General features: G+C 43.0%; 2 protein-coding genes across 2 annotated transcripts; one reads left to right on the top strand and one right to left on the bottom strand.

Annotated features, from left to right (window-relative positions):
• Positions 1 to 4,237: 4,237 nt before the first annotated feature.
• hmga1a (high mobility group AT-hook 1a) lies at positions 4,238 to 11,017 on the top strand (the record flags this gene model as incomplete). The annotated part of the gene is made up of 4 exons (XM_079226414.1): positions 4,238 to 4,336; positions 5,236 to 5,316; positions 6,655 to 6,723; positions 7,481 to 11,017. The coding sequence occupies 4 exons, from the start codon at positions 4,238 to 4,240 to the stop codon at positions 7,550 to 7,552; spliced, it is 321 nt and encodes a 106-aa protein (XP_079082540.1). The 3' UTR covers positions 7,553 to 11,017.
• A 104-nt stretch (positions 11,018 to 11,121) lies between these two features.
• smim29 (small integral membrane protein 29) lies at positions 11,122 to 13,307 on the bottom strand (the record flags this gene model as incomplete). The annotated part of the gene is made up of 4 exons (XM_079225665.1): positions 11,122 to 11,313; positions 12,553 to 12,658; positions 12,789 to 12,814; positions 13,200 to 13,307. The coding sequence occupies 4 exons, from the start codon at positions 13,305 to 13,307 to the stop codon at positions 11,245 to 11,247; spliced, it is 309 nt and encodes a 102-aa protein (XP_079081791.1). The 3' UTR covers positions 11,122 to 11,244.
• Between the last annotated feature and the right edge of the window lie 1,551 nt (positions 13,308 to 14,858).

Raw genomic sequence — 14,858 nt, 5'->3', positions numbered from 1 at the left:
CGCTGGTTTGGCGTTTTTTTTTTTAACGCAGCGCCTAAAAATGGATTGCTAGAACGAGCGAGAGAGAGAGTGTGCTGGAGGGGAAGACGGATGAGCATATTGGAAGAGGGGGGAAGAAAAGGGCAGGAGGACAGAGGTGGGGGGAGGGGGCAGCATGCCAGTGGGCCAAGACCCCCCTGATGGTTAAGAGGATTCTGTCTGCCCTGAGCTGCTGCAGAGTTCACGAGCCAGGAGACGTCTCTGAAGAGGGCGTCTGATGTGGAAGTGTTTGTCTCCTGGAAGTCTTGATTAGCATCTAAATTGACGGCTTGTTCAGTGGTTTGGTCTTTACAGAAAACACGTATTGATCAGCCTGTGAGAAGAGGCAGTCCACTGATTTTGAGCAAAACCTCAGTTCAAATCTACCAACTGATGTAAACCGATTTGGTGATCCTGATAGAAATGAGCTCAGATTAGAATAAATCTCATTACTTAAAACCCAAGAGCCAAAGTGACGAGTGGACATGCAGTTGGAGTATTGATTGAGAAGGGAATTCCATGAAAATGTTGACATTATTTTTAGCAAGATTTTGACCTGATTACACACATAAGATAAGACGACCATTTTTCTGAGATGTTCAATCCATAATTCTGTCCTATGCACTTTTTCTGTCCTTGAGATTGACTGATTTTTGTATTAATTGCAATTAAAATTGCTGACATGTACTGTATCTGTAAAGTTATAATACACAGTTATTCACAGCGTTCGATCACTAGAATAAACTATATACAATTATGAGAAATGCTGCTCTTTTATAAGTTCCCAGTGTTTGCACCGATTATGCAATTTTTGTAAGCAACTTTTTTCTTCTTCTCCAAAACAATAATGCTAATATCAGTCACATTATCAAGTCTCCTCATTGGTCTCCAGGTGGTGCCAATGGTTGAGAAGGACAACATTCCTCACACTCTCACACTCACTCACACACACACACACACACACACACACACACACACACACACACACACACACACACACACACACACACACACACACAGGCAGAGTGGACCTATTTTCCTGTCCCCATCCCCGCTATGAGGGGCTGGGTATGGCAGAGATGTGTGAGGGTGTGGGGGATGGGGCTGAAGTAGTTGTGGAAGATAGAGATGGAGGAAGTGAATAGAGTGAGAAATGGGGAGGGAAGGGGGTGGCATGCAAGGCGAGCACATGCTGAGCAGAACATTGGACTCATTGAGAAAAGCGCGCTCTCTCCATTCATGCCCCATGCAATCCCCTTTCCCCCAAACTCTCACTCCTCTCGTCATGTATACGTACAGTACATTGATGTCTCTCTGCAGATGACAAAAGGCTTTAGGCTGACAACGTAATTGAATGTTTTTGTTTACAAGTAATGTGGGATAAATCCTGACAACAACGGATGGAGAAGTTAAATACGCACAGATGAGGATGATGAACTGCATTTTTTTCTACCACTTTCTGGCCACTATATATTCTCGGTATCTGTTTTCAATTGCATAGTAGAGGAGCCATCGACTCCAGATGGGCAGTTCATTTACATCAGAAGCCGTTGTGTGAAAGTTCCTTCAGGCGGTTTGATGGGAGAACAGTTTGGAGTGTCTATACCTTCACCTCGTCTCCTCCGTTCCCACCACACCCGTGCAATAGACAGTCGACACATTACATACAAATGCAAAGCGGTCACATCAACACCGTGTGGAAATATAAAATGAAGGGTTCACCTATGTCTATATGAATGAAAGAGGTCGGCGTGGCCAAGGTAGTTTATTTTACTTGTGAATAAATGGAATAAATGATGTCTTTTAGAGTCCGGGCACATAAACTCACTTATACTCAAGAAATAACTCTAACACACAGTTAGCATGGGATAATTAAAGCAGCGTTATTTGTTGTCAGTATGAATGAACTTTTACTGAAATAACGTGCGCTTCTAAAGCCGAAATCACATTAATTACAGACTAGAAGACGATACTGCTGGTTCTCCAACGGAAATAGGGGGGAAGCATTAAGCAAAGAACAGAGGAGTAACCTGGGTTTGCTTTAGTGCTCTTTATTTTGTGTAATAACATTTTAGTTGAAAAATATTTGAACACTATCCTCTTCTCTCAATTGTTCAGAGTATTGAAAATACATCCCAACGGTTCTTTTTTGTCAGTAAATGTGACTGAGAAAGGTTTTCTAGTTTACTTTGAAAGCCTCATTGAGATTTAAAATCAGCAACAAAAACAAAACCATTATTGTCAAAATATATATTCTTCTGTAATGAGTGTTGTTTTTGTGCAGCTTGAAAGGTGGATGGGAAAAATAAAATAAGGAAAATGTCGATCTGTAAACCCTGTTCAGTACTGTTTGGTTATGTCTTTCGCCAATATAAATTATTTCAAATGTGTATTAAAGTATAATAATTATATTATGCTTAATATATAAATATATCAAAGTAAAATATGTGATTAATAAATCATGAATAACATTAAAAACCGAGAAAACAACCAGCAAAACACCCTAAAATAGCAAAAGATATATACATCTCCACAACATTTCAGGTGGAAATATGTACTTACAGGTACTTTTTACTCCTAACTGTTGATACTCAAAGTACATTTGTTCTGACCTACATATCCCACTCGCCTATACACTAAACATTTTTGACGCGCCTGTTTTGCATTGGAGACGTTTTAAATTGTGGCATTGCTACTTGTACGCAGGGATCAGAATGTGTCTTCCACCACTTGCTTTAAGAGGAAAATAACACCAAATGCCTCTCTGAGCTTAAAACCGGCTTGTGTTTACATTGTGGGGGTGGGGGGGTCATAGTTCACTCACCATCACTGTGGAGACTCTGGTATGTACTCTTGAGCACATGCATGCAAAAAAGTGTCCATTGTAATAACGCATTTTACAGCAGAAAGTGTATCCTGCGACTTAAACACATGCGTTTTTTTATGTTTTGGTCTCAAACTTGTGGAATAAGAAGGATGTCCTCCTCCTGCTCCTCGACTGTGGTGGCCCATTTATCATATCTCCGCCCTCCCATGAGGGCGGCTCTTTAAATCGCCTCAAAAACCCCTCCTGCCTGGCGCCTTTTTTCCGTTATCTGCTGGAGACGAGACACACGTGCTATTTATAGGACGTCGGAAGAACAAACTTCTCAACCTGCTGGTAAGAATTGCAAAGCTTATTTCGTTTAAAGAAAAAAAAGACAAATCCGTCCTCCTCTTTAATTCATCCTTATTTAACGCTGCACGCGCTGGGATTTGAAAGGGGCGGGCTGTGTGTCGTCTGACGAATAAAAGCTGTAGCCTATAGAGCCGTTCAAGGCTTTTTAACCGGGTACAACCAGCCAGGCTTAAAGGAAACAGTAGGTCTTAAATTCAGAGCAGCGATTACAGCCGAGCGATAGGTGAGTGCAAGAAACGCAAGCGGCATAGCGGGTGAGATGTGTTTTTGTTGCATGCTCGATAAAAAAAACGGAACCGTATTGTAATACATTGTTACAGCTCTGGAGCTCGAGGTGGGGTTGCATGCTTTACATGTGAAGCCACCTTTTGTTGAGGCTCTGGGCTTTAACCGTCGCAAACTGAACCAACGCGCCTCGCTCGGTTATATATGTACTATTATAATGTTTGTCTTAACGTTTACGCGCAGGCTCTGTTTTACCTGGGAGCGCACACGCGCGCACACACACACACACACCAGCCATTGTGTGTTTGCTCGGTGTGTGTCTCTCTCCGCGGCCCCGGCGTGCAGACACGCTGGGAGATAGTTTCACGCGCAGGCCCGAGTCCAAGCACACAGCGACGGGCCTCTTTAAAAGAAACCTGGTCGGGGTGGCGCGGGGGGAAAGGGAGCATTCGGGTTCAGTCGTCTTATTGGAGATTTATGCGACCGCCGACGGAGCACCGGCGATATCATTGCGAGCCGATTTGGCGTCAATCCCTTGTTTGTGTGGCGTCGGCTGTGTGAAGGAGCACAGATGAGACGGAAATAGACCTGGAAATAAGCGCGGATTAATCTGGTAGTTAAACGCGTTACCGATGTGCTCCGGTTTTTCTTCTTCTATCCTTTTTTTGGGGGGGTTGTTTTTGCGGTCGGCGAGTTTAAAAGCCCGCACCCAACCCTGTGTTTTTTTTTTTCTGTGAGAATTTGGACGCCTTTTGGTCGGCGCTGCAGCCCTGAACCGGTGTGATTTATTCCCCAGGTCTGAAGAGCGAAGGAAATATGAGCGACAAGGGGACAGTCTCGCCGAAAGAGAAGGAGGCAACAGAGAAGAGGGGGCGTGGAAGACCCCGCAAGCAGCCCCAAGTAAAGACCGCTGACGTAAGTAGTGCCAATTTGTTCATTAAAGTGGGTCATTGTTTCCGGTTTTGTGTTTCGTCAACTCGAAGCACAACAAAAGGTGGGCGTGTGCGCTAAGAGCAGGAAAAGGTGCCTTTTTTATTTTTATAAAACTAGTTCCATTTCGTACTCAGGTAGATGTTTCTTGCAGGTGAGGTGCGTGTGCATATCCATAACATAAGCCCCTCCCTCCTTTGCGTTTCCACTGAGCCCTCTGTGAATCACAACATGGCTGCAGCAGCAAGCCGGTGTGACCATTTGTTCACCCCCTTGTAGTCGTAAGCACACAGAAGGCTACACCAAACTTCCTGTGTGTCTGACCGGTTTGTAAGCAACCGGTAACCCAACACCTTTAAACCAGTTTTCACCCCTTCCCCACCTCCCCCACCTCATGACTCCCCTCTGCCCCTCATGTAATGGATGACATGGCCCAGCAGACTGGCTCGTATGGCTGTCCTTCAGCGAGGTGTGTTTCCGTATTGAATTGCTCGGGTTGCCATGCGCCGCAGTTGTAAACACACTCATGAGTGCAACAGGAGAGAGGGCCGCCAAGGAGTGGCTTACAACCGCAAATTATCGCGTGAGCAAGGTTGTGAATTCACCTTGCATTTTGCAGTCGATGGTTATCCCCCTCATTTGCTTTCAGTTTTACATAGTTTATTTCCACGATTTTCCCATCAAGCCGTAAGCATTCGTGCCGGTCGCACCGTTCCCGAAAAGGGAGCTTTACGTCTTTAGTCTTGCAATGTAACTTGTATTATTATTTTGTACGTGCACTCGCTTTCTTTCCTCCCGACAATAGGAGGCTCAAAGTGTCAACTGTAAACTGTTATCTGCTGCTTTGCTGCGTGTTAACTCTCGTGAACTGTCTTGATTGACAGGAACCGAGCGGGTCCCCTGCTCCAAAGAGGTCCAGAGGACGGCCGAAGGGCAGCAAAAACAAGACGGTCGTCAAGGCCAAAGTAAGTCAATGCCGACTACATGTTCTTCCATGCTGTGATGTGCGAGCATCCTGATCCAGAACGGTGTCCATGCCAAAAAAATGGCAAGCACAGCTTTGCAATCATTTCCCCTTTTCTAACCATTGATTCCTCTTGGTTGATGAACAGTAGCTAACCCCATCCTCTTAAAAAAAGGACGTCCTGCTGTTACTTGTGATATATTGCTTAGCCCTCCCCTTTCTGGTGTCATAAATAGCCTGGCTTGGGTTTCCCATTGTAAGGACCTTGGTTTACTGCCTTACTCGTTTTTCTTTTTTTTTTTTTTAACGTGATGCTCACGCAGTACTTCCTGTCCTCCAGCTTCCTGCAGCTTGTCAGGCACAGTTTGGTGCAGGTGCAGAGGCCGCAAAGCCTGTTTCCGAGCTGACACTAAGCACCCCTCCGCCTCCACCCAGCACACAAGCCCTAGTTCTTCTCTGCCCGTCGTCTCCATAGCAACAACTGATTTTCTCCCCCGCCCCGACCCTCCAGCTCCCCCGTGTGCTCAGTCTTCACTGCTATGTATGGGAAAGGGAGCGAAAGGGAGAGATAGAGAGGAACAACAACGCATACATGTATGATATAGGTTCAGCAGCGAGGGCCGGGCTGCAGAGGGTTTGTGTGTCCGCTCCGTTCCACCAGCTGTCTCTGAGCCTCGGACCAGGTGGCCAGCGAACTGGAGTGCCCTGTGTGCAGTTCCTGTCGGCCTTCCAGATAATAGCCAATGAACCCAATGCCCCCTTTCTATCTGTCTCATTACAGCGGCACTGCTGCCATCTGCAGGCAGCTCGACGCTGAGCTTGTTTACACCAGGGGTTCTCAACCTTTCGTAACTTAAGGCCCACTTCTGACTGCTTTTCCAGGGACCGCGTTACCCAATAAATGGGGGGTGGGGGGGGAATGCAACAGCATGACGCAACAAGCAGAGAAAACTGGGCTGTAAATATGCTGAATGTCAGCTGTAATGGCTCAAACTAATAATCTGTTTCCCTTACCAATCACGGCCCTTCATTATGAATGCAAATTTAATGGCTTCATATTAAGTGAGAGCTTCCACTGACACTTTGTTTAACAAAGCGATCCATTTCACTGCAGCCGACACTAACTAACTCTACCTGATGTGACCTGGTGAACTGATCTTTGAAGGTTTGATTAACCCTTCTGTACTTTCTTTCTTGAGCACATTTAGATATGAAATAACAAGCTTTGGAAATTACCCACATTTTTTTTCTCTCTCCTGAAATCCAACCACTTGGCAGCAGCTCTGCGGCCCACTAGATGGCGCTCTATTAACTAAGTACTCCTTTTTTCTTCTCGCAGAAGGCAGTAGCGGCAGCAGCAGCAGCCCCGGCTGCAGGAGGGAAACGTAGGGGAAGACCTAAGAAGGAGGTAAGAGTCCCTCGACTAATAGTGTAACATCAGTGCTCTGTTTTTGTTTTAACCACTCCGCCCCGGATTGAATTATGAATGGAATGACTGTTGGGGTTAAAATTTAATTTTTCTAATTCCCCCGCTTGCCTCCCTTCCTCTCAGATGAGTCATTTTTTTACTCATCAGAGCTATTTGTGTTATGGAGTGTTCATTTTGGAGCAGCTCTGAAGTCTTTGAGCCTACATATTTTTTTTACATAGATAAAATGTTCCTTGTGCAAATGTTGAGTCTTGACCGTTTTTTTTTTTCTTAGCGTTTTTGTAACTGCAAGATTTAGTTGCCGTAACATGTGCAGCGGGTCAAATAAGGATTTTTTTTTTTTTTTTTTAAATCGAGGAACAACTCTTGCACTCTTGTAGTAACAGTCTGTCATGTGCATGAGTGGTTAGGGCGTACTGTTGGACCAAGTCTGGATTGAATTAGTCACAGAGAGGAATGACCCAAAGTTACCCTCCCAACCAGCGCTCTCCTTTTTTTATGAATGAACATCTTGGGCAGCAGTGAGTGTGAACAGGAAAGGCAAGGGAGCAAAAACAGGATGCCTCATTGTGACTCACGACTCTTATGAATCACATTTCACTACAGATGGCTCACACCATCCCCTGAGTGTTCTTCATACCATAGTGGTTTATCAGAGATTCATAATAACTTGTTGTATTATAGAAGGTGGGGTTTATGACAAGTAAAAACATGATTTTTTTTTTTTCGGTCACAGGAGAAGGAAGAAAAGGCATCCCAGGAATCATCTGAGGAGGAGGAGGAGGAGGAGGAAGATGAAGACCAGTAATTACAACGCATGCTACCTCACTCAACATACTGACTTACTGTTAACCAGAACTGGGCTGTATCTGCAACACCAGGTGCCACCACATGACCACTGTTCACGACAAAGCCCTCTTTGCCAAAAGGAGGGTTAACACAGTACAAATATCATGCAGCAGCACTGGATAGAACGATGGACCTTGCTCAAGCATAGATCTAAGAATTACATGAAAGGTAACAGTCCTTTTCTCAACATGTTATCACAAGTCTTTTATACTGGACAAAAGTGTGCTCCGAGGAGCTTGGACATTTCAGTTTTTCCCCTAAAGATGGTTTGTAGGACATTTTCTCTGCTTAATGTTACTTATTTGTTGAACCTGCATCTGAGATGGAAGGGCATATAGATTTTTCTTTTCTTTTTTCCTCCATGTTTTTTACTGGACAAAGGTGAATTTTACCTATACTTTTTCTTTTGTGTGCTCGCGTGAAGTGGTTAACCTATCTTTGCATCGTATTATAGATGGAGTTGAGCTTCAGCGTTTAAGAGAAGATGAGATAACAGGCGGTAGGGGTGTATTTTTCCCGCTTTTTAAATCTGCATTAACTGATGTATTGTTTTTGCCACATCCCACCAGTAGAGCAGAATCTTCTTTACCACCTTTTACCCCATCCTGTCGGGCAGGTTCGGTATAGTTACGCTTCTCGAACTTCCTTCAAGGTCCTCTGCGTGTAGTTGGGAGATGTAAAGTGTATTGTTAGTCTAATTACTTACTGTTTTGTTCCTTCTGGTTACATACCATTTGGGAAGAGAGAAGAAAAAAAAACCATGAGTGTGCTGCTTTTTCATGTTATAATAAAACTCAAATCTTTTTTGGTATAATGTGTTTTTAAGGATAGAGTTGGCAGAGTTCAAGGCGGCAGAGAGCATCAGTGTCATTTCTTCAGGGAGCTTTTACAAATGCTGTTACATCGGCGTCTTTGTCTTCACATGGTCCTCGGTTTCCACACGCTCACCCAATCACTCGTAAAGGCAAATTGCAATTGGTCGAACAAGGAGTTTGATTGTATAGAGGATAGTTGGTGGCAATTACTATCCAACAGGGCTGCAAGTTTTTCCATTCCATCTCGCTCTCACTGCTTCACCTAGCTTGGTCCTTCTGCCATCTCCTAGAACAGTAATCCACTTAGTCTGTTTGAAGAGGTGTGGTGTTCGCTGTCTGCTTCAAGGAAGAAAAAAAAGTTTGTGTGTTTTCTAAGTGTCAGGGAACCCGCAGTCACAGTCCACTTAACTGGGTTTTTCCACACACCTAAGCTGCTACAACCTCAGTTACAAACCCGGAAAACTGCAAACAGGCTATACAAGTCCTGGAATTTCATACCTCACTCAACAGCTTACTTTATTTACCGTGTAATTGCGTTTAACTGGGTTTTTGTTTTTAAATGTAACCTCTGGCGTGAGTTGAAAAGATGTTATTACAAAGGTTTTATTTTCTTCTTAATTTTTGTTTTGTTTTTAACCTGACTGTCATGAGACATCCAAGAAGTCATATTTTGTGGTTGTGTGTGTGTGTGTGTGTGTGTGTGTGTGTGTGTATGCGCGCTACACGCAGCACGTCTTGGCTCGTTCATAACCGGAGCTCGCAGACGGGTTGCTGTGTGAAGCAAGTCAGGGAGACCTGTCAGCTTGACGACTGTGTTCGCTGACTGTGGTAGATTAGCAGGTGTGTTTTTAATTCTTCTGGTGCACTGAAATGTTTGGTTCAGATATTCATGGACAAATGTTTGCGACCGATCGGGCGCTCTTCCCACTTAACGGTTCCGTTGGCCGCCGTGTGTTCGGCACGCGCAGCCTCCCCTCCCCCGTGCTCATACAACGGTCACTTCATGTATCTTTTCCAACATTCTTGAACTACTCTGGACAATATCGGTATCATTTTAATTTTGTTTTCATGCCAACATCTTGCATCCGTTCATTTATATACTGTAAACTCAATAGGATGGATCATTCTTTTTAATGTACACCGTATATAAATGTACAATGTCTATATTTCTATGGTGCCCTACAACAATTTGTATCAGAAATGGTCAATAAAGAATTTTTCTTTGTCAATTTCCTGTCACTTTCGCCCCATCACCCCACTGGACTTGCCAGTTTGTGTCGTTGTCCTTGGTACCGTGCAGACTAGTTGACGCAGATGGCAATGAGCATAAAGACGAGTCATATCACTTTATTCATGTTTAAATCAAACAGCCTCGAGCAATTCTCCCTCAACGCAACAATCCGGTACAACGGTCTGAAGGTGAAACTTTTCCAGTGCTGCCAACTTCATTCACATCAGTAGTTCATTGACATGTGCAACCCAAACTTCTTTTTTTCCAGTGCAGACCAATGTAATAATTGGATACTATAGTTTAAATTGTGACTATCAAATGAATTATTCTTAATATAAAATAGTCTTCAGCGAATGCATAGAAAATGAACAGTTGTAAAGCTGAATGGGGACATGTTCTGTGATTAAATGTTTTTGGGTCCACAAGTAAAACAGTCTTTATTTAAAAAAAAAAGAGCTAATTCTCATTCTGAAACACATTTAGACCTGATGCACACCATCGAGTTCAGGCATCGTCTGTCCAAGATATTTTTAAATCGTACTCAATAAATGTTCCCCTTATTAAAGAACACTTCATTGCATTAATATTGCGCTCTCAGCTGCAAAGGCAAATAAAGGTTGCAATTCGTCTGAGTGCTTGATACAGTCAGACCTTTGGCATTCATCCTCAGCTAGAGGTACATTTATATTGGTGCCGTGCCATTAAACAGGACATATTTAGGGCACTAGTCACAGCCCATTCTGTGGATGTGCGGGGGATGGTATGATTAAACCATGCCATTGATAAGAGTCATAGGATTTGGCTAAACCACAAAAAGATGTGGGGAGCAAGTTAAAACCCCAAAGGGGCACGTTTGATTTTTTTTGACTCAAAATGAAACTGAAGATTCACCCAACCTATCTGATCTAATAAATCTATATCAACATGAAATGTTGAATTTAAAAAAAGTCATACTACAGTGTTTCATGCCAGCAGATGTACCTCAAACTAAAAGCGTTTCATCAAAAGAAGCCATATTTGTTTTTTTTTAATGCACCGCAAACCACCTCTTCACAACAAGCTAACCAGGCAACGATCGCAAACGTCTCACTGCAAGAGTGCTGATTTTCGACTAGTGCAGAACATTCGTACGCCTACCACACTGAACACTGCTCCTACATTAAAGTCAGTGCAAATGCCTCCTGCAACCCACAGGAGCATATGTATGTATATATGCCATGTACCGCCCATTACAACAGTATGCATGTAAACAACAGCGTAAACCCACAGGAGGCTTTATCTTTAGAAAGATTTCACATTTCTTAACTTTGAGTCAGATCACTGAATACCACGGTAAAACAAAAAGACAAGAAAAAAGGTTTGAATAAATATTTTCAAATAAATTAATGAATGGTACTGCGTCTATTAGGCACACAGGATTGGAATCAGAACCACAGAAATGAACCCTCGGTCTGCACATGAAACAGGGTGGATGACGGCAAACGGTGGCGGAGAAAAATAAGACAAACAAAGAATGTCTTGTGCACGACTTCGAAAGATGACCGATCTCCATGGCCGAAGGTCGTCTCCGCTCTGAAAATGTTCTACGGCCATGCTTTACCGCCATCATGCGTTGACATCTTTGGTCAGAAGAGGGCGCCGCTGTTGATAACCTCTGGCCCAACCTTGAACAATCTGAGGACATAGAAGGCAAAGAGTGATTAGCGCGTTCCTTTAAAAAAAAATAAAGCATAACTTTAGCAAAGCATTGTTTCTAATGAGATGTAAACTGTCAGTTCAGCCAAATCACACAAAAACAAGACTCATCTTCCCTGGAGTTATGTCATGTCATGACAATTATGTAAGTGGCAAACTGTTGTGTTGCGATTTGGGTGAACAGACCCTTTAAGGATATAATAACAATAACAACAACAACGGCAATATTAGTAGCCTCTTTAACGAATGCATAACTTTATTTGATGGTATTGTTCTTCTCTTTTTTTTTCTCTTACAACAACTGTGAAGTAAAACTTAATGAGCAACTTTACCCGTGGTCAACACTGCCACCTAGTGTTTCACGTGCCTCAGTGCATTATTTTTGACTGGAATTATAACCAGGTCAATCATTTCATGTCTATAGTGTTATTCTATCTATAACCATCTATTTCTATTGCATCTATTTCTAAACTAGAGCATTTACACCACCAGGAGTATCAGAGGAACTTCAGAAGCAGGTGGGAACTTTCTTTTTGCTTTAACATGATAAGATACATGTACACCCTGAAATAGGTTTTAGAAACTACCGTAAACGGAGCGCAGACGCTGATTCTAGGAAATGTTTGAAAGGCCACATTGTTGTGAAAAGAGAAAAGTGTCGGTCATGTTCATGACAAATTTGATCACTTCAGAGAAACTAAAACTAGCCACCGACAGATGTTGTGAGGGATTTGAGGCCCGCAGATAAAAACGAGAAGTGCAACTTTTCTACTATAATACTACAAACACTTCTATCACTTTACTTTCTACTGTACTTCTTGCAGCCACGTTTCTAGGGGAGGAAGTGACTGTCCAAATGAGGAACTGCTGTGCTGTTATGGCGCAACCAACGAACAACCACACACTTAAAAAAAGAAATACACTGAGACAAAACCAGCAACCATTTCTTTGAGGAAATATCCGTTGCATTAAGCTCCGACATGCTTAATCCAACCCTCTACATTTAGAAGGAATATAGGCTACATTCCCTACGGTAGCATTGTAATTGAAAGATGTTCTTGCTAACCTAATGTAGAGAAATAAAGCTACATTTTCAAAGTGATGGTCCCGACTTTGATCTGATTTCTCAATGACTTGTCCCACTTGCATTAAAAAAAAGAAATTGTCGCAGAGAACTCAAATCCGAAAAAATGTGTAAAAAGCGACGGTGCCTCCTACCCTTGTGTCCTCCTCTTTCCACAACATTTCTTGCTCGGCTTCATTGAGCTCCTCTGATGGGTCATAGGTGTAAACTGGTAACAGCTGATGACGGAGCCTATCAATTCTGCGGGACAAAACAAAAGAAATCCAACGTTGATTTAAGGACTTCCATCGATTCACACGAGTGAAGTAATCAGGCTTTTACCACGAAAGCACTGTGCCATAAAATCAATGGAGGAAGGTTAAAAGCCTACCTCCTTTTCTTACGGATGTACATGACCTGAAACAGAAAACAAATGAAGAGTATTACATTACATTTCATTTAGCTGATGCTATCCAAAGCAACTTACAATAAGTGCAGTACAAACTCAGAACAACAAGGATTAAGAAAGTACAATTACTTCAAGAAAGCAAAACTACAAAGTGCTATCAGTAAGTGCCATTTAAGTGCTACTTTCTTTATTCAAGGTATAGTCGGAAATGATGCGTTTTTAGTTTGCTGCAGAAGATGTAGAGACTTTTAATGTGCTGTGTATACGTCGGTCTCTCAAGTCTGAGGTATGACGGTGCCTTTTTAGTTCTGCCTACATTAATGGCATCATTTCCCTGTATGCTTTGCAGCAAAGTTATCTTTGCCTTGGTCGTCCTGTTTCTCTGCAACTCACCACAGCTGCAGCTATTCCAATAATGGTGATGAGGAAAAATGGCACCAACACATAGCTGACTGCCACATCTCCATCTATGATGGCAGGGGTCACAGTGGTGCTGTTCATTGCATATGTTCGGGGGAGGTGGGGGAAGGGGGGCTGTCCGTGCAGGGGCCTCTACAAGCGGCAATCCCCCTCCCTGTGACGGACAGCGTGCAGCGGCTGTTTCCTGAAGCGGCCCCCTTGTTGTTTACGCCTCATCCTCGTCGTTCATGTGACTCCCACATGCTTTGCACTGTCCTTCCTAATCAGCGACGAATCTGCTGGGCGCACGGAATGAAAGGAATGTGCACACAGGGACGAGTCTGTCAAGGAAGAAACGTTAGTAAGGACCTTGTATTTATTTCCTCCAAATAGACACAACCGATAAAAAAGGTTTTGAGAATTCAAATATTATTTTTTTAAAGCACATTTTCAAGCAGATGAAAATATAACTCCTCTGTTCACTAACTTTCCTTTTTTTAAAGCCCCGCATTGACCTTTGAATGCGTCCCACGCTATACACCATATACTATATATCATTACGAGCTGCGACGTATATATATATAAAATACGCAGCTAACGGTGGTCACCGTTAGATGACACCGGCGTTAATGACAAGTTGTTTTATTGCACAAACAAGCCCCTCTGGAGGACGACGTTTATCCATAACGAGCTACAAAATACCGGTTATTTGTTGTTGAGTAAACGCTCACTCACTGTGCGGTGTGGAAAAGCTCTCTTTTGAGTCACGTTATGTTGTGTTTGCTGTACGCAGGCAAGCTGTCTTCCGTCAGCAGGTTGGCAGCATGGCACCGACGGCAGCACTTCCGGTTTGACGCTGTCACAATAAAAGCGCCGCGACCACGTTGTATTCTTTCTTATTCTTATTTAATGTGTTTTCGTGTCCGGGAACATGTGACATTTAGTCCCACTCGAGTGGTGTATTTTGTGTTGTGGAGGATTTCATAATCCTTTTGAACCACATGTGAAGCTGGCACCCCCAAAAAAGGAACACTGCATCTTACTTTGTTGATGTTGCAACTGAGTTTTACACAGAAAGAAAAAAAGCGATATACTCACGTGCTAAAGAAGAACTGGGACTTTTATTGTTCTTTCACATTGAAACACATCATCACATCATATCATTCTTGATTAATGCATGACATAAAATAAGACCAATGGCTGTATATATTAATTTAGTAAGTTAATATGGTGTTTTAATTGCACTGGCTCTATAGAGTAGGAACGAGCAGGGGCAACATAAAGTGCTCTGACTGGGGGGGGGAGAACCATTTGCGCATGCGCAAACTTGATTGCTGCCCTCCCCTCTGCAATTTGATTGGCTGTTTGCCAAGGACTCCTCTCGTCATCGGCTCGTACCTCCATGGAGGAAGTGGATTAATTAACTGTCTTCTGCTAACCGATTTTAATGTTTGACTTTTGAGGTGCATAGTGGAGCAATTTTGTGACAAACTAAACCACTGGTAAAAAAATATAAAAAAATTAATACAGATTTGGTTCTCCAGGCAAAGCATGTCTAACTGTTAAACTCCTGAGATAAAACGTGTATTTGCTTCCCATGTGCGGTTAAACTGGGCAAACGGACAGCCATTCAATAGGTGGTTTTAGTAGCTT

The sequence above is a fragment of the Taurulus bubalis genome, assembly GCF_910589615.1.
Source record: "Taurulus bubalis genome assembly, chromosome: 11".
Lineage (NCBI taxonomy): Eukaryota > Metazoa > Chordata > Actinopteri > Perciformes > Cottidae > Taurulus > Taurulus bubalis.
This window is presented reverse-complemented; position numbering and strand designations above follow the sequence as displayed.